Source organism: Siphateles boraxobius, unplaced genomic scaffold (assembly GCF_051911475.1).
Source record: "Siphateles boraxobius isolate OS27281-9 unplaced genomic scaffold, OSU_SipBor_1 26, whole genome shotgun sequence".
Taxonomy (NCBI): Eukaryota; Metazoa; Chordata; class Actinopteri; order Cypriniformes; family Leuciscidae; genus Siphateles; species Siphateles boraxobius.
Window position 1 is genome coordinate 9,992,288 of NW_027508876.1, and position 26,179 is coordinate 10,018,466.

The 26,179-nt window shown below is 39.0% G+C and overlaps 1 protein-coding gene and 1 long non-coding RNA gene across 2 annotated transcripts; both read left to right on the forward strand.

Annotated features, from left to right (window-relative positions):
• The first annotated feature begins 3,203 nt into the window (after positions 1-3,203).
• Positions 3,204-7,888, forward strand: LOC143751682 (uncharacterized). The gene is made up of 3 exons (XR_013207286.1): positions 3,204-4,107; positions 4,196-4,644; positions 4,744-7,888. It is a non-coding gene; the product is annotated as an uncharacterized LOC143751682 (long non-coding RNA).
• Positions 7,889-13,591: 5,703 nt separating this feature from the next.
• On the forward strand, positions 13,592-17,434 carry ccr9b (chemokine (C-C motif) receptor 9b). Its single transcript, XM_077244321.1, has 4 exons — positions 13,592-13,655; positions 13,790-13,987; positions 14,285-14,325; positions 15,959-17,434. Exons 2-4 carry the CDS (start codon positions 13,963-13,965, stop codon positions 17,000-17,002), a joined length of 1,110 nt encoding a protein of 369 aa, XP_077100436.1. The 5' UTR covers positions 13,592-13,655; positions 13,790-13,962; the 3' UTR covers positions 17,003-17,434.
• Positions 17,435-26,179: the final 8,745 nt, after the last annotated feature.

Below are 26,179 nucleotides of genomic sequence, written 5' to 3' on the forward strand. Positions count from 1 at the left end.
AACCCTAAACTAACTACTTGTCTGGCTTAAAAATTATAATACAGATTTTTTTGTGGCGTCTGCGTTGCCACGCGAACCAGAATTATCCCAACAACGTTTTATCTGTTCAGAGGTAAAGAGAAGGAGGCCTTCACAAGGGAGAGACTAGTTGACACAGGACTGCATTGTCATCGTGTCCAAGCACTGGTCCTTTATCAGATCTGGATACGGCCTGGATCCGGCGATCTTTGGTAAACCTCGGGATAAACAGAGAGACTAATAATAGCGTAGACGCCATCCTTCTTATGATGTACCAAGTACATCAGAATTTATGGGAAGTGTTCCCGGTTCCGGCTGATTTAAACTATACAGCCTAAATTGAACATTGAAGTCTATAAAGTGTTGTGTATGCTAGGCCAAAGAGATGTGATTTTAGTCTAGATTTGAACTGACAGAGTGTGTCTGCTTCCCGGACAATGTTAGGAAGATTGTTCCAAAGTTTTGGTGCTAAATAGGAAAAGGATCTACCGCCAGCAGTCGATTTTGATATTCTAGGCCCGATTTGATATTCTAATCAACTTGCCGGAATTTTGAGATCGCAATAGACGTGAAGGACTATAGTCCGTTAAGAGCTTGCTCAAGTACTGGGGAGCTAAACCATTTAGTGCTTTGTAAGTAATCAGCAATATTTTAAAATTTAGATGATGTTTAATAGGGAGCTAATTCAGTGTTGACAGAACCGCGCTAATATGGTCATACTTCCTGGTTCTGGTAAGAACTCTAGCTGCTGCGTTTTGGACCAGCTGTAGTTTGTTTATTAAGCGTGCAGGGCAACCACCCATAATAGCATTACAATAATCTAGCCTTAATGTCATGAACGCATGAACTAATTGTTCTGCATCTTTCATTGAAAGCATATGTTTTAATTTAGATACATTTTTAAGATGAAAACCCGGGGGCATCCTGGACCTGTGCCGGCATGTGAACCCCTTGCTCTTATCTCCACTCGCAGCTCCATTTGAAGCCATGTTTGTTTCTTGAAGAATTCGGTGAGAGGAATGCGGTCACTTAGTTGGCGTGACCTCATAACCTGAGTCCTTAAGGTTCACATCTGGTTGAAAAACAAACTCATGCAGCACTGCTTCTGAGATAATATCACTGAAAGAAAAATTGTCATACTCACTGGAAAGCTGCAGGGGAGAAACAATCCGTCCACTGTCCACTGGCAAGCGTATATCAAAAGCAAGCTGTAGATGGCTTCGTAAAGACAGTTCAGCTGTCTGAAGGAGAAAGATTCTGAGGCAATGACTATTCAGCGCCTCCTTATAAAGGCCAATTCACACTGCACCGATAGACACAGAACAATGCCGACATTCACCAGATTACAGCACATCACTTATCAGACATTCTAAATCCACTTCAGCATATTCAATATGTGAGAACAAGCTCCAACAGACGCCAACAGACACTGACGGGTTACGCACTGATCCGACAAAACCTGACGAAGTGTCCATTGCCTTCGGTTGGTGCAGTGTGAATTGGCCTTATAGCGCGAAGGCCCGCCTCCAATTGACCTATCGTAAGTCCCGCCCCCCTTAGTTACTGTTGCGAACTCGGATAAACAAATGGAGTTGCTAACTGTCATTCGATGACAGCTGTCAGTGTGAAAACCTTGTTCCAAGATGTTTTTGATAAATGTTGGACACAGAAAGACCACCTCTCGTCAAGGAGCATTCATGTGGCACCTAACTATGCCATGGAGGATATATAAAAGATTTTAAAATAAATATGGTGGGTAACCAGATTTATTTGGAAGCGAGGGTTTACTGATCACAATGCAAGCGGGAGAAGCCTCATGTTACTGTCATCACGATCATAGACCAGTCTGTAAATGACGTGAGAACAGTTAGCTATTTAGGTTGTACGTTAGCATGGGCTCACTAAATTTAATTGTAACTTATAAGATTAAAACAACCAGAAAATGAACGTTTTCATCTTCATTGGGACTGGGGTTGAATCCTTAGAGAACCAGGTTACTGCGCCCACATCATTGGATTAATACACAGCTTAATCCAAAGCAGAATCCAAAACAGACATTTTGCTCTGTCTTGTTTGGGTTTAGGAAATGGAATAAAATAAATTCCATTGCCCATCCTCTCAGGATAGCTGGAATCAGTGTTACAAGTACCACAGGCACATTGTTTTACCAGGGCTTCGGATCTTCCAATGTTTCTCTAGGCGCTGAAACCTAAATATGTCCGAGTTCTGGTCACCATGCAACGATTACTCAACTGCCATTGGCTCATCTGCGTTTGAGGGGAGGAGCTTACCGATAGGTCAATTTGTGTGCTTGAACATCATTAGCCAATCGTGCGGATTGGTGCAACTCAATAGGGCTTCAGTATTTCTCGGACAAAGAAGTTTCCCTAAAGCATCAGCTACTGACACAATGTCGAGTGGACCAAAGTCAAAAGGTAACGATAGTTATTTATCATTACTAAGCCCTTCAACCCCGTGACAGTAAATTTGATGCTATACTGTAACTGTAATTTCTGGTAGTATCGCACCCATGACAATTCTATAGTTTGTGCCAACTGTCTAAAATGCAAAATGTTCTCACGCTAATGTGCCATATTTAGTAATCTAGCCCCTATCTCCAATTTGAAGCTAATAAATAGATTTTTTGGCTTCAGTTTAAGGCCTTTGAACTAATACAGACTAATACACACCACTGCTCATACAAATACATTCATACAGAGCCATGAAAACCCACATGCACTCATATTATAAATCAGGAGAGCTGGGTTACTTGACAGCAGACTGTGGCTTTGAGAGTTTCACTATAAACATTCACTAAAAACAACAAGGGGCTTACCACTTAGTACTCTTTTTAACCATGCCAAAAACACTTTAAAGGCTTGAGCTTCAGTGTGTGGTTTTATATCATGGTGTTCAGAAAGGCCAGTTTTCACCTCTGTGTGCCATTGTAAAGTCTGGATCACTATTTTACAGAATTACCCTTCACAATACAAAACACACGTGACCCATCAGAAACATAATAGCCATCATGCTTTCACATAGGTAAACAAACACATGCATTATTATGTAAACAGGAAAATTGTGTGTCAGACACATGTCAAGAAGTAACTAAATGTGTGCTCTAGCCCCCTGGTATGGTGAGACACTGTACAGTTCAGTGATAATGATGGGACAAGTTGTCAGGAGGATGCTGTTGCAACGGAGGCGTTGAGCACGGGCTAGACATATCGGCTTTTTGTGCCTGGATGGATACAGAAAAAAGTGTGACATAAACTGCCTGGAACTGAGAGTACATTTGGCATACTTCCTCCCCAAGTGCATCACTGCCATGTTCTTAGAAAATTGCCAGCACAGCGCTGGTGGAGTGGCGTTTATTAATCGGCAAGGTGGCATACACTTATCGTGCCTAAAAAAGCCAGAGAAACTCTCCCTTCTATGTGCCAATCAATATCTTCCTTGTATCTTAACCGTGCATGTTCCCAAGCGCAGGCTTAATATGGTAGCCCAGCCCAGAGCTGTGGAACTTACATGTATGCGTGTGCGATCTGTGTTTGTGTTTGGAGCTCCGTCGAATTGATTCATTAATCCCTGATTTTCTTCTTTACCACTCATTTATAAACAAGCACTTTCTATTTTTATATCATGTGAACTTATCCTCGACACTATTCCTTATAAAAAAACAATCGGATTGCTTTGATATCGCTACTTAGATCCAACTTTCCGAATCTCGGCTACTAGCCTTTAGCCCGCTAGCATTTCACGCGTGGCCTCGCGCCTATCGACCCTCTCATTTTACACCCGTTTCACTGAAAGGATATGGGTTATATCCATCATTTCAGTCCTAAATTAGTAGTGATATTGGTAGTATCACTACTAATTTACTGTTCATCTGTTATAATGGCGAACATATCGGATGTGTGTCTAACGTTACCTCTGAGTGCAGGTGAGGACACATTCGAGCTGTTTTCGGTACGATTGGAGCTGGAGTCGGTGGAGAAGCAGATCCGTGTTCTGCTGGTGAAGCAAGCCGAGCTGCGAGATCGGCGTTCAGCGCTTGAAACATCACGCGCCGATGCTCACAAGTCAGTGGTTAGTAACTTTTTGACTCCGACTTCGTCTACTCCGTGCGTTTCTCTGCCCAGGAGGACGCGATCATCTCTGCCTTCATTCACTCCAGCACCGAGGCAACACCATGGACCCTGGGTGATCCCACAGCGGAAGACACGAGCCAGGACCAGACCAAGGACTTCCCCGCCCCTCCCGGTCTTCGAGATCTCCACCCGGAACCGCTTCTCCCCTCTTCGCGAGCCGGAACGTGACGCCGCCGTGATCATCGGCACTTCCATGGTTCGTCATGTCCGTGCTACCTCAGGTAAGCGTAAGGTGCGCACTCACTGCTTTCCTGGTGCTCGTGTTCTTGATGTCGCTGCACAGATTCCCGAGATCCTGAACGGTGACGAGCACGTCGGAGCTGTGGTGCTACACGTGGGGACGAACGACATCAGGCTGCGGCAGACGGAGGTTCTGAAGAAGGACTACAGAAGCCTGATCGAGACGGTTCGCAGCACATCGCCTGAAGCAACGATCATCGTGTCTGGACCGCTTCCCACGTACCGACTAGGACAAGTAAGGTTCAGTAGATTATTTGCTCTAAATGAATGGTTAATGTCATGGTGTAATGAACAGAAACTGCTCTTTGTAAATAATTGGAATCTGTTCTGGGAGCGACCTAGGCTCTACCGCGCTGATGGCCTGCACCCCAGCAGAATCGGAGCGGCTGTTCTGTCGGACAACATCTCCGAGACATTACACACCATATGACTAGTAAGTCAAAGTCCAAATCACAGTCTTTGCTGTCCCAACTTAATTGATATAAGTAGTGTAGAAAATTATATAGAAACTGTGTCTATTCCTCGCTTAGTGAGGCCAAACAATAAATCTAGTGTAGGATCTAGCAAAAATCTTATTGTAATTAAACCAGAAAATCTAAATATCAGTGAACAAAAACAATTTCTAAAGCTAGGTCTTCTAAACATTAGAACGCTCACACCTAAGGCGGTTATTGTAAATGAAATGGTCACAGATAATAGTTTCGATGTACTTTGCCTTACTGAAACCTGGCTTAAACCAAATGATTATTTCGGTCTAAATGAGTCTACTCCACCAGGATACTGTTATAAGCATGAGCCCCGTCTGATCGGTCGTGGTGGCGGTGTTGCAACAATCTATAGAGATATTCTTAATGTTACTCAGAAAACAGGTCACAGGTTTAATTCGTTTGAAGTACTTGTGCTAAATGTTACGCTCTTAGATTTAAGAAACAAATCCATATTATCTCTAGCCTTGGCTACCCTATATAGACCTCCAGGGCCCTATGCTGACTTCCTAAAAGAGTTTGCATACTTTCTCTCAGATCTATTGGTCAATGTCGATAAAGCAATAATTGTTGGAGACTTTAACATACACGTAGATAATACAAATGATGCGTTAGGGACTGCGTTTACAGATTTATTAAACTCCTTTGGGGTCACGCAAAACGTCAGTGGTCCCACTCATCGTCTAAATCATACACTAGATTTAATTTTATCATATGGAACCAATCCAACTGATATAAATATTATACCGCAAAGTGATGATCTCACTGATCATTACATGGTATCTTGCGTAATACGTACTGCTGAAATTTGTCAAGTTGCGCCACGTTATCTACCAGGCAGAACAATCCTTCCAACCACTATAGATAGATTCTCAAATAGCTTACCTGATCTATCTCAGCTGCGCAGTGCACCCAAACAAACAGATGAACTAGAGGAAATGACTAGCAGTTTGAGCACCATGTTCTCTAGTACACTAGATATTGTTGCACCAATTAGACTAAAAAAGGTTAGAGAGAAAACTAAAGCACCATGGTACAACAGTGCTACGCATGCAATCAAGAGAGAAACTCGTAACTTAGAGCGTAAATGGAAACAAACTAATTTAGAGGTCTTTAGAATCGCGTGGAAAGACAGTATGTCACGTTATAAAAAGGCTCTAAAAGCAGCCAGGGCTGAGCATCTCCGCAAACTAATAGAAAATAACCAAAATAATCCAAGGTTTTTATTCAACACCGTGGCTAGACTAACAAATAAACAAACATCACCAGAGCAAAATATTCCGTTACAATATAGTAGTAATGATTTTATGAATTACTTCAATGAGAAAATAGAAAGCATCCGAAACACAATTGTAAATATACATTCCTCTATGATGTCTTATGATTCAGCCTCAATTATGGCCCCTCTAGAACAACTACACCGCTTTACAACTATAGGACAGGAAGAGCTAAATAAACTTATCATTGCATCTAAACCAACAACATGTTTATTAGATCCAATACCCACTAAACTACTGAAAGAAGTGTTACCTGTAGTGGAAGAGCCTCTTCTTACTATTATTAACTCGTCTTTATCTTAAGGTCATGTTCCAAAAATATTCAAGCTGGCAGTAATACAACCTCTCCTTAAGAAACCGCAATTAGATCCAAATAACTTAGCAAATTACAGACCCATCTCAAATCTTCCATTTATGGAGTGCCGCAAGGATCGGTGTTAGGCCCTCTGCTATTCTCAATATACATGCTGCCACTTGGTAATATTATAAGAAAACATGGAATTAATTTCCACTGTTATGCTGATGACACTCAATTATATATCTCATCACGACCAGATGAAAACACTAACTTATCTAAATTGACAGAGTGTCTAAATGATATAAAATGCTGGATGACGTGTAATTTCCTGCTACTAAATTCAGATAAAACGGAGGTACTACTTATTGGTCCAAAAAACTACCCACAAAATCCCTTACAATACAACTTTAATTTAGAAGGATGTCCTGTTACTTTATCCACTACAGTAAAAGACCTGGGTGTTATACTAGACCGCAACTTGACTTTCGAAAATCATATTTCATATATTACAAGAACAGCCTTTTTCCACCTTAGAAACATTGCTAAGCTACGTAACATGCTATCTGTTTCTGATGCATAAAAGCTAGTTCATGCATTCATGACATCGAGAATAGATTACTGTAATGCTTTATTAGCTGGTTGTCCTGCATCCTCAATAAACAAGCTACAGTTAGTGCAAAATGCAGCCGCTAGAGTTCTTACATATGATCATATAACACCTATTTTATCATCTCTACACTGGTTACCTATTAAGTTACGTATCAATTACAAAGTATTCCTACTGACCTATAAAGCCCTAAATGGTTTAGCTCCTGTGTATTTAACAGACCTTCTATCGCCATACAATCCATCGCGCTCTTTAAGATCACTAAATTCGAGGCTTCTGGTCATTCCTAGGATATCTAAGTCCACTAAAGGAGGGAGGGCGTTCTCGCATTTAGCTCCTAAACTCTGGAATAGCCTTCCTGATATTGTCCGAGACTCAGACTCGCTGTCCCAGTTTAAAACTAGATTAAAGACGCATCTCTTTAACCAAGCATTCACTTAATGCTTAACCTTTAATACTACTGCTGAATCAGTTCGAATGCATTAACATTATGAACATCAGCTATGCTAATTATTTCCCATCTGCCTTTCTGCTGTTATCTCGGGACGCTAGTCCCGAGGTAAATAGCGTTCGTCAGCTCCAGTTTGTATCCAGCCTCTCACGGAGACTTTAGATGCCCCAACGCCTGTGAAGAGACGACTCGACGCCTGTGAAGAGACGACTCAAAGCCGGCGATATGTTATGCCATAAATTAATACATGATTAACTAACTGTATTTTTCTATGTACATTTCCGAAATGCACTTTCTGTAAAGCTGCTTTGAGACAATGTGTATTGTGAAAAGCGCTATACAAATAAATTTGAATTGAATTGAATTGAATTGAATTATGGTCGGTCAGTAGAGCCTGCCAATCACAAAACTCATCACATTGAGTACTGTGCACAGGAATGGACTCCTTTTCTAGGTGTTTATATGCTCATAAATGGAGAGAGTTTATGAACTGGTGTGCAGCACAAAATGATGACCGGGTAAATTGTCCCATGTCAGCCAAATTATCATTTTTACAAGAGTGCTTAGACTGCATCTGTGCGTCTTCTTCGCTCAAACTCTATGTCAGTGTTTCCCAACCTGGGTCATGATGAATTGTGCTAAAAGAGTCCGAGAAAGCACTGAAAGCTTCCTATCTTGTGGTTGAAATAGTAGCCAAGTCAAAAAAACTCCACACATCGCTCGCTTAGGACTGTGATCTTACCAGCATGCAAAGCCATTTGTCAACACCATGCAAGGCCCACAAGCAGCGAAAGAAATGGCAAAGGCTCCCCTATAAAACAATACAATTAAGGTGAATAGGTGATCTTCAATGTTGAAAGTGTGGTTTGGGAAAAAATCTGATCCAGCGGGACATTTTCCTTGTAGCAGGATGAATCGACTGATGTTAGTGGCTCTCAAATTTTCTGTAAAAAACAGTCCAAACTCTATTATTGCCATTTCTTCTTGCCTGTCTGTCATGTTTGTTTACTTTAAAGTCATGTTTGACCACAAGAGATTTTGCGAGTTTGTGAAAGGAATCTATTAGTTTGAATTCCTATTGTGAGTGTCGTGATGCGACCAAGACAGAACACCACACACTATAGGAACAAAGCTGTTAAATCTATAATTTTTTTTATCGTCATGTTCCTGGTCTCTCAGATTTTGAAAATCTGATAAGATTTTTACAAATATTTTAGTGTGGGCCAGCCTTAAACAGAGACTGTTCTTTGTAAAGCTGTAACCAATTTTAGAGGTCTCAGAAAGTCAAGTAAAAGGCCTAAATAACTCTACTGCACACTGGAGATGACTTACTCATTTTACTATTAATCAAACTAATTTCATTTGAGTTCAGTCATTAACATGTAAATCAGATATAGCTTTTATCAAAATGATCAATATGCAGTTTGTTTATGTCGAATTGCCGTAAAGCAGTTTGTGTTTCTCGCTCGTTCTTGCTTCTCACGAGACTTCCTATTTCCAACTTACCGGGACGTTAGTCCCCATGTTGCAAGGTTGGTTTTCCGCCTAGGAATGCTGGGGGGGAGCGGGGAAAGTCAACATTCTCACCAGAACAGGTTATTAAACCATCCAAATGATTTCTAAACGGTTTTATTAAGTTGAAATAGTTGCTGAATGCCCCTTTAATGCTGCGTGATGCTGTTAAGGCATTGAAACTTCTAAATAGAGACATACACATACGAGAAAGCTAATTTGGCGTCTTAACCTTTTCATTTGTTTCAAACTAAACACACTAATGGTATTACTCAATACCAAAAAAAACTTCCGAGCATATGCCTTATCATCAATACATCAATTTGAGAAACAAATCTCAGCACAGATTGCACACAAGAAACGGGAAGTGGTTTATTGCTGCTGTGCTTCTCAATTTTATTTCCTTAGTGACACTAGATTTTGAAGTAGGCAAATTCCAGAAAAAAAAACAATAATAAAAAATAATAGGGTAATTTTTAAGGGTAATTTTTGAAGTGCTCACGAATTCTGACCATTATCAAAATTCGTGTACTCAGTTCTCTGTATTATGCCAAAAGACCACTAGAACTCTAGGGGATTTTTGAGTCACCAAAAACAACTCAGTTTTAGATGCAGTGGCTTCACAGTGAGCTCTTGTGCTTGGGGACACTTTCATGACTAGTGCGATTAGAAAGTGTTTTGGTGTATAGTGTGGTACAATTTTATTTAGTTTGGCCAGCAGGGAGTATTTATTATTATTATTATTATTATTATTATTATTATTATTATTATTATTATTGTTATTATTATTATTATCTCTCCTATAGAACTTGATCGAACTAAGTACATTTTCTAAATTGTGGAGCTAAATCCCTTTGGTTGGGTACCAAGCACACACTCACAAGGTTAGATAAAAGAGCTCAAAGACTTAAAGAATTAAGCTAGAATGCCATGGTTGCTTCTGCCAATGTGTTTTTATGTAGGTGATTTAGTGTACGTTATTTTCAAAGCAATAGAGCATTAATTTCTCAGCGCCACTCACTGGACATTTAATTTCTGAACTACCACGTGCATAAACAACCAACATATTAAAACATGGCCAGATTCATAAATAAAAATTGCCACTCACTAGCTTTGAATGTGTTGCGAAATGTGCAAGAAGCACAGTAATACACAATAATTTTGCCAAAATGTCGCCAGTCACAGTTTTTCCAATGAGCCCAGGTTTGTGAAATACATTATAAAGCAAATGTTAAAATAAGACAAAAACAAAACAAAAACAGCTTGGTTACTTGCCAAACTTGATCTGTCTTCCAGGTCTTTTCAGGTCACAGCTACTTCATCTGCACTAGGAGTAGGAGAATACTACTAGTTTTTTCATTGCTCAGGTCTTAAAACGGTTGTTGGAGGCCATTGTTGTTTTACTTCAGTCCGTTTGTGGTTATGCCCTGTGCAGAACAGGTCTCGATCTCATACCAGATCTAGTATTTAGATGAGTCAGTGCATGCATGCCATGCGACGGAGCTTTCAGTTTAACTACAGTGAATAAAATGTGGTGTAACGACTACAGAATTGTTTCACAAGTAGTTTTCTCACAGAAACAGTCCCTAACTCTAAATCTCTCTAACCTCTGACAGGTAAACACTGTACGATTTTTGCCAAGATTTGGCCGTCTGAGACCAATTTTGCAAATCCCAAAAGATTCCTCTGATCCTAGGCTAAAATCTAAAGTTTTTAAACATTTTTAAACATGTTCAAAGAAAGCCTGTTAATGACCGTTGCGATCAAATTTGACCTCTCAGAAGACTTGACTTACAGTCCTACAGTGTGACGTTACGTACGACGACTGTCAAATTGTCTTAATTTTTCAAGACAAGCCATGACCAAAATTAACATTAGAGATTTCTTTGTAGTCACCATTTCAATCCCACTTGTAATGCAGCACACTGTCACCGAACGTGTCATTGATGGTGATGTAAAACTCCAGATGAGTTTTCTTGTGTGCGTCTGTTTTTAATGCTTTGAATCTATTCTTTCTGCTAATCACAGGTGATTTATTTTGGCTTATGCACACTTGTATTAGCTTTGAACATGTCACATCCTGTGAGAACACTTTCCCAGACTCTTCACTGCCCGGTCCCGGACATGGCTGTTTCATTCTGAGTCACTGTGGTCTAAACTGAGAAAGAAAAACGACAAGCCTGTGGGCACGACACTTCACCTTCTTAATACTATGTTGGGTTCCTTCGCAGAAAAAACAACGCTTTTTACCTGATTAGTGAAACTTTCAAATCAGGTTTTAGTGCTGAAACCCCTGTGCATATGGGCAATTTTCCCCTCAACAAACTTGGCACTGTTTCTTGAGAAAAGTTAGAGCACAAGACTGCATTTGTACATTTGTTATCTAAGGACATTTTTCCCCACAAATTGAATGTACACATTGTGAAACAAAAGGTGACAACATTAGGTTACACCAGCAAAAGTAATTTTTAACGGGTTTAACAGGTTTAAATAGTTAATAATTGTTGCAATGTTCTTACAGCATATCTGCAATCATCATCAACACCAGTGACCATTTAATCCTGAGTTGAATTGAATAAAGATCTGTTTAATCTGGTTTTCAAAAGTGCTGTGCCTCATGAGAGGAAACATACAGAAGGAACTAAGAAGGAAATCAAAAGTCCAGAGAAGAACAAGAGAAAGTGGAAGTGAACATGGCCTAAGGGTTTTCAAACCTGTTCTGGAGCACCCAGGAATGCACGTTGTATGTCTCCCTCATCTAACTGTAATGTAGGGTCAACATAGTAGGGAACCATGTGCCACTTTATTGTAAAACAGGAAACGAGGATGCACAAATAAGAAATGAGATGCACCCAGTGCTGGGGGTGCTCCGGGATAGGTTTGAAAACTCCTGGCCTAAGGCCTTAACTCCAAATTGTATTTTCCAAATCTGTTGTATCTGATTGATTATTATATAGTGGTGTTATAAATAGTTGTAAAGGGGCAACTCAGGCTAGTTGTCACATAAAGAAATGATCTATGTAACTATAAGGTTCTGAGTAAAAGTCCTATTACCCTTTTGTGATTTTATATGATGGTTTCAAACACTTGGTTTTCAAACTCCTTAGTGCATTTCTATGAATGTCAAGGGGCAGGTTATCACATGGGTTTCATATGTTAAAAATGTACTCCAGTCTATTAATTATACTACTATATCATTTCTATTGATAAAAATAATGGTCTGATTTTATATATATATATATATATATATATATATATATATATATATATATATATATATATATAATTTTTTTTTTTTTTTTTTTTACATGGATTTAACATTTTTGCTGTTTTATAAATGTTTTATACATTAGAGCCCCTAAAGGGATATTGTGATGGGAAAGAAATTAGAGGGGAGGAAAAACCATTTCACATTTCCAGGTTTTTTTTTGTGTTCCTATTTGCTCAAATTGCAAAAGAAAAACTCCACAATAGTGTTTTCACAACTTTCAAAAATAGGAAAAATATAGAGAGAGTTTGATAATGTATTGATTAATGTATGATAATGTAATTTCATGCAAAGGTAATATAATACAAAATATAGCATTATAAATGTACATACATTTAAATATGAAAAACTTTCGTTATGATGACGCATTCCGTTAAAACGCGTCATCACAGTCAGTGAAAAGGGTCCCTTATATTTCAATGCTTTTACGTTACTTCGCAAAACTTTTCCACTCACTATAAATATAGCCATATATTGCCATAATCTGAATCGAATATTCAGACAGACAATGATATAAAGTGCAATCAATGACATGACCAACACTGGACATTTAATCTTCATGTCACAGTTTATTACTGTTCACGTAACAGTTAACGGGTATTCGGTTCTCAGAGGTATGTTTAGTTCTAGAGAAAGTTAAATCAAAACACCCAATGAGGGGAATTCTTGTACATTACATGAATGTGAAATCTAACATTTTTTGTTTCACTTTCCTCTTGTTGTTTTTATTCTGTTGGTTTCTCTTCCTCCTCTCAAAGCCCTAGTTGTTCTAATATTCCTATATTCAATTATATTGAAAAAACAAGCATAATAGGTGAGTTGACTTATTGCATTTGTTTGTTCAAATAGGCCTACAAAAATGTGTTAGTGTTTTAATCCGTGCATTATTAATTACTATGGTTACAACTGTTTGCCTGGTTTATTTACATCATTTTCATTGATTTTGTTGTCACATTTAGTAATGTATTGTCTTGTGATGCGCTTGTTCCTCTTTTTAAGAGATCAGTTACCCTTTTGTTTACCCAATTGTTGTTGTGTTTCATGTACCATGTGTCTCATGTGTAAGTCTTAAGGTATATAAATGCCATATATCATGTCAACGGTATCATGTATCATGTCGATGGTAGAAAACAGTATTTGCTCCACATTTAATCTGAATGATAATGAAAGCAGATTTTTAGTCTTGACAATTTAAGTTGAGTCAAGACATGTATTTAAATAATTAATAATCTACACTAATGAACACTTCTGTCTAATAAACACTTCATGAACTTTTTCTTATAGTGCATGGTGAAAGCAACCCCAAGTCAGAAGGTTTTCATCTTGGGTTTCATCTTGAGTCATGGGGGTATGCAATAACAACTCACATCTCCATAAAGCAACTTCAGTCAAATGACAAAGGATGGATGCAATCATGCAACAGTTCCAAGCAGAAGGCAACATATCTGTTTTTCACCAAAATTCTTTTTTTTTTTTTTGCAGAACTGTCATATGACACCGACGTCTGGAGCCTCGGAAGGAGCTGACATTTCTATCCCCTGACACGTGACTTTGTGGTTCTATAAACAAGTTAAAGACAGCAGGGGAAGGTTATTCATAACTGAACCATTGCAATACTCTTGGTTATCTGTTGTGATTCTCCTGGGTGACAGAACATGGATGTCTCTACAACCTCAGACTGTAAGAATCAAAAATCATGATTTTTTAAATTTATTTAATATGATTGTGTATAACACATTGTTTGAAGACTTTAGGAATATTGGCATATTAGGCCATTATGTGAGACATTTTATAAACTGTTAGCTGCTTTGGTCTTATATGTGATGCATTTAAATCATTGAATCAATGTGATTTGAAAATACTGTGTGTATTGCCTGAGTGAACACTTTGTTTGTTCATTCATTCATTCATTTATTGCTGAAGAGACTGTTTCACTCTTCTATATATTTTCTAATCACATGTTTTGTCTCTCAATAGATGGATTTGATGTGTTTAATTTCACAGATTTGACAGACTTGGTGAGTATTATTATATATATATAATCTATATATATAATACTATTTTTACACTCAGTAAATATAAGTATTATTATTAATTTTTTTGGTCAAATTCTGGCGTAAAAGTCTTCTATTTTGCGTATTTGGGTAAAAAAGTTTGAGGACATATCTAGTAAAATTTTGCATCAGTGACACTTTTAAACTTTAAAGTTCTAAAATGGCATCAAGCTATTTTGTCATAACGCAACTCTTCAAGTCAAAATTTAAATGCTACCCTCAACAAATGTTATCAGTAAGCAGAGGTTAAGCTCTGTTTCTTTTAGTGCTGCATGCTTTTTTGGACATTTGATGTGTCAGTCAAGTGAAACTACTTATACTAATCCATATCTTTGTCCCTTATTATCTGATGCACCTTTTTGGATTGAGATCATACAGACAGATTTGGCTGTTACCACATTGTGCAGTTTTTAAACAACACAATGAAAAGATTTTCCATGGTGTGCTTCACATATCCTTTATCTGTTATCTGTATGTATGTCAGGATGGAAAGAATCTAGTGTTTGACATGCTCCGAAGGGGCTGTGTTTATGTCGACCCCCAGGGTGGGTGATGCTCTATCTGTTTGTGCACGCTTCAGAAATGGGTTGAAAGAGGATGTGGATGCGGTGTACTTGTGTGGTTTCTCCAATAGAGACACCTGCACCTGATCTGAGCTGCGGAACATGTTTCGTAAATTTAGATTGTCAAAGTTTGCAGGGGCGTGATGTCACACTGATTCACGCTTTACTGATCAACTGGATTACAGCTGCAAAATGGTGAGAGACTGTTGTACCACTGTAGACAGGAAGTGGCTGTCAGTTGAGTGGAAGATCCGTCTGAAAAGACAGTGGGAAACAAATTTTTAAGCTTCATAGTCAGCATTCTGAGAGGATTTAGAAGAAAAGAGAATTTAAAGGAATATTAAACCCAAAAATATTTTACTCACCCTCACGTCGTTTCCATCCCATATGACTTTCTTTCTTCTGTGGAACATGAAAGAAGATATTTTGAGGAATGTACATTCCACTCTTTACCATATAATGAAAATGACTGAAGGCTGTTGAGCTCTAAAATTATGATAAATGCAAAAAAAGTCGCTCACATGACTCTTTCATATAATATTCCACGTATTTTGAAGCCCAACCAAAGCAATATAACTGTTGAACAGACCGACATTTTGTTATATTCATTTTAATATTTTTTCTCCACTGTTAGCATTCATAACAATATGTGCCTTAAGACAAAACACAAAATTATGTTGTGATGTCAATGGCACATGACCAATTGTGACACAGTTTAATATTAGTGAAAGTGAAAATAAAATACGGTAAGGGAAGAATGTAAGTGAATAAGCTTACATTTTTATTTGTCACATGAATTTCTTTAGAAGACTTGTGCGAAAGACTTTCAGAATACATTGCAAAATTCAAATTCATTACGTGGAAAAACAAAGGCCAGTATGTCCCTCAAAACTTCTCCTTTTGTGCTCCACAGAGGAAAGAACATTCCTTTAGATGATTTGGTATGTTTTGTTTTTAAGTAAATCTGTTAATCAAATGAAATGGACAGTGCACAGAATTCGAAGTCCCTGAATATATCCTTTTTTTTATTTCAGACAACTGATACTGATGACTACGAATCAGACCTGGGTGGATTATGTAAAAAAGAATTAGTGCGACAGTTCAGTAAGACCTTCGAACCCCCTCTCTACTGGATCATCTTTGTTGTGGGGGCTTTGGGCAACCTACTGGTCGTCTGTATCTTCACCACTGTGAGAAACCGGCTCAAAACCATGACCGACGTCTACCTGCTGAACCTGGCAGTGGCTGATCTTCTCTTCCTTGGCACATTGCCCTTCTGGGCAACAAATGCTGCTCAAGGCTGGGTGTTCAGCAAGGCCATTTGCAAAGGAGTTTCTGCTGTCTACAAGATTAACTTCTTTGCCAGCATGCTCTTACTCACTTGCATTAGCGTGGACCGTTACATCGCCATCGTCCACGTAACCGAAGCGCACAACTACAAAATGAAACGCATGCTGTATAGTAAGATAACCTGTGTGTTTGTGTGGCTCGCCTCTTGCCTCTTAGCTCTACCGGAATTTCTCTTCGCCAAAGTGAAAAATATAAGCCCCCAGCTCAGCTCCTGCGTCATGGTATACTCGATCACAGACAACAACCATACTAAAGTCTTAGTGTTGGCTTTACAGATCTGTGTTGGCTTCCTACTCCCGTTGCTGGTCATTGTTTTATGTTACTCAGTCATTATTCGTAAACTCATGCTGGCTCGAAGCTTTGAAAAACACAAAGCTCTGAGGGTCATCTTTGCAGTTGTGGCTGCTTTTGTTCTCTCACAGTTGCCGTTAAATGGATATCTGATTATAGAAGCAGGCCAAGCCAACAATGCCACAATAACGGACTGTGAAGTCGTGCAAAGCTTAGATATGGCTGGGCAAATTGTGAAATGTCTTGCCTACACACATTGTTGCCTGAATCCTTTTCTGTACGTCTTTATTGGGGTTCGCTTCCGGAAGGATCTCTTGAGCCTGCTTCAGCGCATGTCCTGTAGCCTAGGACTGGCCGACAACAGCAAATTTCAACAAGTTCCCAAGAGGCCTTCTGTTATGTCCGACACTGACACCACCCCTGTTTTTTCTTTATAGACCTGTCTACTGTACTTACTGTATCGACAACTCCAAAAGCTTTGTCTTCATTTACAGAGTGTGTCATTTGCATGGTAAAGGTATGATCGACTTATTTTTCAGAGTTATAGGTCCTTATAACCACAAACATTATTGTGCAAGGTCTATGAAATGTGCTTTATCATGGTACTATTCCTGTATAGTTTATTCCTAGGAGTACATGATGGGATATTGTGGAGATTTATGTACATAAATTCTGTTAATGAGCTTTTAACCAGTATTTTGAGGATGATTCCCGTTAGAGCAGTATAATGTGTCATAGAGGTATACTATTATGCTTTTCATACTTTTCTAACAAAGAAATGTTGCAAAAATATTGTAAAGTGTACATATAATTTGAGAATTTGTTGAGTGTAATGGATATAATTTTGCATTAAAAAAGTGGGATAATAACATGTTGTAATGTTTTTTTGTTGTTGTTTATTTTATAAAATCTCTATTTACTCATGGGCGATTCATCAACTATAGAGCCACCTTTTGTTCCGTGAACCTTTAGAAAACTCTCTCAAAATTATATATATATTTTTTACATTCTTACTAGTTTCAATTGTCGACCTAAACTGTTGGTTGTAGAAGAACCATGGGACAATCAAAAATTTTTAAAAACTTTCACAATAAACATTGGAACTGTTTATGATTATTTCAGTATCAATTACATCACGTAAATTCATAAATTTCTCCCAAAATACATAAAAATGTCTAGTGAACGGAGAAAAATAGTCTAAACTTTATAGTTTCCTACACAATGTGTATATGCAATGAATAAAACACTTCAACAAATGATAGCCTAATTTAAAAGATTATTATTGCAGCTTCCATAGACATCAGTCTATGGAATTTGTATTTAACAAACTATACTGGTTAATGTATGACTGTACAAACAGATGGTGTGCCACAAGACACAACCGCAAGAAATAAATGGCATGAATACAGCTTGCTGATAGAATCTGACAGAGCGCTTTTTAAAAATCTTGCTTGGTTCTGAAAATAATTTATCTGGATAAATCAGGATTCACCTACAGGAAAGTAGATATATAAAAGTGTTTCATGTTTTAAAAGTTCATGTCAGAAACTAAAATGGTTCTAATTTACTTCCCTTCTTGTGGTTCCAGATCGTATAATTTTCTTTCTCCTGTGGAACACAAAAGATACATTTTTATGAATATCCTGGCCCTGGTTTTAAAAACATATTTCAACAATATTTCCCATACAAATTTTGCAAATTGTATTTTCTGTTAATAATGATCTTGCAAACAAATTATCATACATGATTTTCAAGCCACCCAGGTCTGGTTTTTGTTCAATCCCATGAAAGCCACATGGTGTTTTTTAGCAGTGTGTAACGTATTTTCTGTGGTAATTGAAAGGTTTCTGAATGTGGCTTCTGTGCACTACCATGCACATTCTACGAATGTCTTCACTATGACTGTTATGTCTGGTGTGGATTGCGAAAACATTGAATAATGAAAAAAGGTCTGGTTGGCATGCACTGTGGGTAAAGCAAAAGTGACACAGCAGTTTCAGATGGTTTTAGGTGCATAATGAGACAATGCATGCAGAGTATATTGCAATGACATATCAGCAGCCACAGCAGAGTTATGGACTGTAGGAAAAGGCCATTGTAACGCGTCGTGGCGTAAGCTGGATCGCAGTAGGTTAATACTCAACAGTATTTGATGCAGAGAGATACACCTTCACAATTTTGGTTCAACAACCAGAAGTCCATGTTCGCTCAAGAGACAGTGGCTGCAACAGTTACAGAGGAAATGACTACACGAAACAGGTGTTAAATAAAAGGTGTGTTCGACATCGGCTGCGGCTGGATGTAAGCGATCGGCGAGAGTAGCCGCGTGCAGGCGGGGAGGAGCTGCAAAAGGAGATATAAAGCCGGACACGTTGTGGCTGCCGTAGTTTGCTGCAATTACGTCAGTCATGGCAGATCACGTGGTGTTTGCTTTCTTTATCGCAGACGAGCTGGAAGCGATAGAAATTCCATTATTATTGCATGACATTGAGCACAATGAGCAACGAAAGTGAGTAAAGGTTAAATGTAAGGAGTATCTTTTTAAACAAATTATAGACACATTATCAATTTACTTGTCAAGTTACTATATCTGACAATTATATGTTGAATACAAATACTGTATCGATAGTCTTTACAATACTGTACTGTAGTCTTTGCAATGTATTACTAATGTAATGGGTGGTTTTTGTAATCAATAGCTACTGTTGCTTGCCTTTTAATAATAATAATAATAATAATAATTATTATTATTTTGGTTTAAATAGAAAATTACTCATTCTTACAAAGAATAATGGAGTGTTACTCCAATTTCAACACTTATGTATACACTAATTATTTCATTAAAATCCCCATTCAACATAAAACACTGATAATAAAATTTTGACTACATGTGTGTTCAGTTAGGCTACATATATATATGAGTACAATTCCTTTTGTTCTTATATAGAATGGTTCCAAAAATAGACAATTTTGTGGAGGATGTTGTCCCTCTCTACAGTCCCTCAGAATTTAGAGGTCATTTCAGGCTCTCCAAAGAACAAGTGGAGGTTTGTACTGGTTAATATCGGTTAATATACAATTAATTGAAAACAAGTGTTAGTATGTTGTCTTGATAACCTATTTTTCTACCTTTGCAGGATGTCATTACTACCCTTGGTCCTGTTTATATGAATTTACAACAGACCAAACTTCCACTCACAAACAGTGTTCTTGCCTGCCTTTGGACATTGGCGAATCAGGAGTCATATCGTGGGGTGGCAGATAGATTCAACATGTCAAAATCCACTCTTGCCAAGCATCTCCATGAGTTTTGTTTTAATGTGAACACATACATGGCCCAGCACATTTCCTGGCCCAGAGGTCAAAGGCTGGAGATGTCAAAGTTAGGGTTTGACGCAGCAGGTTTCCCCAACACTGTATGTGCAGTGGATGGGTGTCACATTCCTATAATGAGACCCCACTGTGATAATCCCCTAGCATACATGAATAGGAAACAGTTTTATTCTGTAAATTTAACTGGGTTTTGTGACAGTCAGCGACGCTTCTGTCACATCAGTGTGGGTCACCCTGGGAGTTGGCATGATGCCAGAGCATTTCGCTTGACAGAAGTTTGTCGTCTTCTTGAAGAAGATCCTCATTCCCTTGTTCCACAGGGAATGCACATAATTGGGGATTCTGCCTACCCTTTGTTGCCTCAACTTATGAGGCCTTATAGAGACAATGGCCACTTGTCTGCTAGGCAAAGATACTTTAACAGAAAGCTCAATGCAGCTCGTGTAGTCATTGAGCATGCATTTGGCATTCTAAAATCTAAGTTTAGGAGGCTCCATTACCTGCAAATGAGAAGCATTTCTAATATCAGTTCAGCAGTCTCAGCATGCTGCATTTTGCATAATCTTTGTTTAGAGCCCAGTGATCAAGTTGTTGTGGTAGATGGTGTTGATGATGAATCTAACTGATGTATACTAAACATACAAAAAAAAAAAAAAAAAGATTTGAATGTACAGAAATAGTCAACAAATGATAAAAAAAAAAAAACAGATTTTGTGTTGAAATTAGGAAATATATTTTATTGAACATGATTAGTTTGTCATTGGAAATTGTGTTTCTTTGGGAACAAAAACAAAAAAACATTTTGGGGAAAGCTGCAAATCAAGAAAAAAAAAAAAACCTTTACATTATTGAGGTTCATGGGTTCTGTAATAGATGCATAATTTGCTCTTGTCTTTTTCCCATTTTCTTTAGCTCCTCAACAATTGTTCCCAAGCTGGTCAACATCTTTTTTTCAAAGGACCTTCTGCGCCTCTCCTTAAGTCGCCGCCATCTCTCCAGATCTGGCCTTACCAGGGACTCAAGCACAGCAGTCCTTCTCTCGGCATGCTCTTCATACGCCTCCAGAAACTGTAAGGGTTGTGATCGTCTTTGCCTGTTTGTGATGTTTGTATTTAGTATGGTAGAGGTTCCTGGCTGTTCATCTATACTAGCACTTGCTGGCTGGTCTTGGGAAGATGATGTGGGCCTACTTTTGGAGGAGGTCTCTTCCAAACCCAGAGGTGTGGAGTGGATGGTGCCAGGTGGTGCAGTACCGATTCCCGATGACCCAAATAACTCATCCATTAGCTGGTGGGGGTGAATTTCAAATGTAAAATGAAAAATAACCAATGTTTCTTGTAAGACATGACAATGTTATTTCAGAAACAAAGTAAAGCAGTCTTCAACTTACTGTATAGTACTCCCAGGTGATCTTCCCCTCCCCAGTTGCACGGCGCCTGTCTTTTACCCTTTTATATGTGGTTAACATGTTTGCTAGTTTTTTTCTAATTTTCTCACTTGATAAGTTGTAGCCCTTTTGTGAGAAGGAGTTTTGCATTTTTTTATAGAAGGCCATTTTGTTCCTAAAATAAAGTTGCTGATGAGTTTTTGTAAGGTCCAGTAGAAATAGTGTCATTTGATGTGTTATTTCTGTAAAATGGAGGGGATAAGGAGATAAATAGATTAACACTACAAAACAAAGAAAAATGTAAATTAACCACAGTATTGACATTAATCTTCCTTATATTATTTGATGCAATACCTTGAGATTCATGCCTGTCTGACTGGAAGGAGGGGGATGAAGGTTGAATGGATTCTGAAGGGTTTCCACACATTGCACCAGGTTGCAGAGTGGCAGGCGGTGGGTACTTGACAGTGGAGGTAAGTTGTACAGGGGGCCTAGTGGGGCACTGGCTGGATGATGGTGGTACAGGGGGCCTAGTGGGGCACTGGCTGGATGATGGTGGTACAGGGGGCCTAGTGGGGCACTGGCTGGATGATGGTGGTACAGGGGGCCTAGTGGGGCACTGGCTGGATGATGGTGGCACAGGGGGCCTAGTGGGGCACTGGCTGGATGATGGTGGTACAGGGGGCCAAGTGGGGCACTGGCTGGATGATGGTGGTACAGAGGGCCTAGTGGGGCACTGGCTGGATGATGGTTTCACAAAACTGAGGTTTAGGGGTACCGGTGACCTAGTGAGACATGAAATAGGAGGTTGGAGGAGCTTTGCAGCAGAAGCTGGGCCACTGAGGAGAGCTGTTTGGAGAGAAGATGTGGTCAGTGTCACCCAAGAAATAATTCCAGTATATTCTTGTTCATTAAGTAAATGTATACCTTTTGTTTCAACAGCTGATACTTGCTCCATGACAGAAGAAAGGAACATTTGATCTGGGGGAATAAATGATAAATAAAACACTTGCACAAATCATTGGTGACTTGTAATTATTTCAGTTATGCTGTTTACTTACCATTTTGCATCCTCTCTGCAATGTCCTTGGAAACTGTTAGCATGACAACATTACCTTTGCTGTCTAACACATTAATGGTTATGTTGTCCATTTTGTTGTGTGTTACACAGGGTAATCCAGGTTATTTATATATCCTAAGGAACCATGGGACCATAGCCAACACCTGTTGCATTCATTATTACTAATAGTTAGCAACAAATGCAATTACCATTTTAAGTCAACCTTCAGTTTTGGCTCAACATTAATTAGCAGTGATTTCCATTGTTTTCGTGATTTAGTGATTTTAAGTAACTTTATGTATTAACCATGGTATTAACACACTTTTGAGATGTGTGTATAAGTGGTGTTTTGGACAAGATAACATATTGGATATATACTTTAGCAGTTTGACATGGGTGTTTCTGCTAATGCAAAATGATAAAAGTTACCTTTAAAAAAATATATAGGCTATATTCCCTGCTGGGTATGTTTTTTTTTTTAGCAACATGATTTACATTACCCTCCACCTGAGCTCTTTTTAACATTTGAGACAAAACACCATTTATTTTCATATGCAAAAAAAAGCACATTTCTGTTGGATTTATTTTGTGATTTAGACCAACTCTTTGAAAGTGAACAGAATGTTGTCCTGTTGTTAAGTTGAAGATACAGCAAGTTGTTAGCAGTTTGTTAACCACATGCAGGTGAAGTATAAACACAGCAAAATAAACTAGAGAATATGAAGAAACCATATGAACAAATGGAGGAACATGATGTAGCCTATTATGCATCATTTGTATATGAGCATACATTTATAACCACATTAGATTGTATGTTTTTAAGATTAACATTTGAGTTATTAAAAAAAGCTCATTTGAATAAGTTATGCAGCTGAATAGGCTACTGTAAAAGGTTTGTATGAAAAATAATGCCAAATAAACATACACAAACCCTATAGGCTTTTAACAATAAAGTAAATACAGTAAAACAATATTTAATAAATATGATTTATAAGATGAAGACGACATTAAAACGTAATGAACTGTTTTAAAAGTCCATATATGAGAATTTCTGGAACTGAATTCCTCGCAATAAACTTGAAACGCACGTCATCGGTGTTGTCAGTGAATCCGGCCAATCGTGGATGAGTTGTGTCGTCATCAGAACCTGTGCAGCCGCTCTTGAGAATCTGCGCTGGCTGAATCCTGCGGCTGCTCTCGCATCGCTCTCGCGGTACTTTGATAGCACACGTCACAGTCATGTGGAGTCAGCGCTGCATCAAGTCGGACAGAATTTCTAACCGGCATGCACTGCTTCAAGTCTGCCGCCGATCGGTCTGCGCAGAGCTGCATGAAGTCGAACAAGCCTAAAGTCTGTTAAATGTTCGCCGGTTCCCGCCTCCTTCTTCCCTGAACATTGCTACACTGGTGTCGAAACCCAGGAAGAGGGAGGAACGCGCTGTCAGAGAGTCCTCGCCGCTGTGGGGAATCCGCGGTGCCATCGAGCATGGTGCGCGAGTTGCCACCGCTCGCCATGGGCCGGAGCCTGCTGCCATCCGCCGGGTAGGGGAGGAGCAGGGAGCGGGGGACTCGCGGGGGGTGAGTTGCCGGGGGGACGGTCGAGCTCGCTGCTGGCCGCCTGGGAGTTGGAGGGGCGGCTGCCGTCCAGGAGGGAGCGGGGGAGTAGGCACAGGCTCGTGGGTACCCCCCGGCCTGTGAGGGGCGATAGGGGTATGTGGCGAACAGGACGGCCGAGGGACGTGAGAGAACGGCGCGAGGCCGGTAGTGCGATTGCTAATGAGCAACACCTGTGAAGCACACCGGTCTCGCATCTCTCATGGAGGAGCGGAAGCATAAAGGAGGAGCAACGACATTGATGATCAAGAGAGGAACAGGCCTGTATTTTAGTTGTGTTTGGTTTTTGTATTTGTATTTTATTTTAGCCAGCAGTCATCCACGAGGGGCTGCTGGCAGTTCCTTTTATGTTTATTTTCGGTAGCCAGCAGTCGTCCACGAGGGGCTGCTGGCATATTTTGGTTTGTTCATTTTAATTTAAATAAAGTCTGTTAAATGTTCGCCGGTTCCCGCCTCCTTCTTCCCTGAACATTCCTACATCCGTGTTTTCACTATTATACACAGGGGGCTCTATTACACATCTTCTGAAAGAGTACTGTACCTACTGATCAAAACACATGCGAGGAAGATGCAGAAACAAGCGATGTCACATTTAATCATATGCATATGCAAAATAATGCGATCACCAACATTAAACGGCATACAAATCAAATGTCGGCCCAGGATAAGCTAGGGGTGTTGATACAGTCAATCTACTTCATCTGGCTTTTGATCGTCATTCTGAATCCCATCCAGATTTGACAGTCTTTGACAAAAAAGTGATTTTCTTAGCTTTTTGCTCAAAATGTTTTTTTTTTTTAGAAACTTACCCACATTCAAGTGTTGATAAAAAAAAGAAAAGAATGCATGAAGATATAATATAACGGTTTTTGTTTGTTCAGAGGGTCTGTTCTTTCTTTTGATAAATTGAATATTCAGATATTTATACAACAAAATATTCTGGGGGCTATGAAACATATTTATTGCAAAAATTAGAAAAAAAAAACGCTGCCAGGGAAAAAGTTAAACAATTGAGAACTTTCTATTTTCTTCCTTGCAAATAAAAACAAAAGGAAAATAATGAAAACTGATTACAGCAGTTTCAAATAAACATTTCACAAAAATATGTTCTTTATAATGGACCTCTTGAGTTAAGTTACTATCTTATACATTCATTTTTATTCACTTATTTTGAATGCTATTTATTACTATTCATAATATTTTCTCTTCCAATCAAATAACTCTTTATTACTATTTTAAAACCTAATTTATTTATTTGTCCTGGAGCCAAATTAGCTGTATTAATTAATTTATTCTATTAATTAGGTTAATTTGATCACTTACTCGTTTAGTTAAAACTTTAATCTTCTCTAGTTAAACATTTGTATTTACCTTATCTCACCTTTGGAACCAATTTCACTTGGATTACCAAATGTAACACTTGCTACCTAATATTATTCAAAATATAACCTTTGGATTGCTTCTTTTACAGACTCCCTTTTATAAAACAATAAAAAAAGGAGAAAGGATTCACAGGTAAGATGAACTTGTTAGCATCAACTAAATGCTCATTCAATTTTGATGTTCTTGTGTAATGCATAGGCTACAAAGTGTCCAATGAAGAAGGACAGTCCCAATATGATTGTTATGATTGTTCAGTGATGTATAAATGTATAGTCCTACTACTCTTGACATTTTAGTATATTACAGTTCCTTTTCAGGTTCAGGCATATGATGGGGCTTGCCGGTCCTTGCACAGCATTTTGACACTTTTTTGCTCATCCGCTGGAACAATTTGGATCCGAGATTTCTCCAGAAGGAATCAAGACCAGGAAAATAGAAGTACAGATCCAGGTCCCCCCCACAGGTCCCCAGGACCCTCCCTGACGACCATGACGTGTGTCTTTTGCCTGAGGCCTCCATTGAGGAGCCTTGACTGCCCTCACTGCAACGCCATAATGCAAACTTTGGGACTCTCCGTAGAAGGATAGCCCTCTTGCTCAACGAGGCGTCTACCTCCGGTCAGCCGCTCTTCTAACATAGAGGGCACGAGCTACTCTGCATTATTTCCAAGGCATTTTAAGAGCCTGGCCTGAACAGCTCCCCCTCCTATAGAGCCAGATCGAAGCAGGCTGCTTTGTCGCCAGAGTGCCAGCTCCTAAAGGCCCACCCAGTTCTTTCCTGAGATGCATGATGAGGTGTCCAAGATGTTGCTTGCCTCGTATTCGGCACATGCCCACA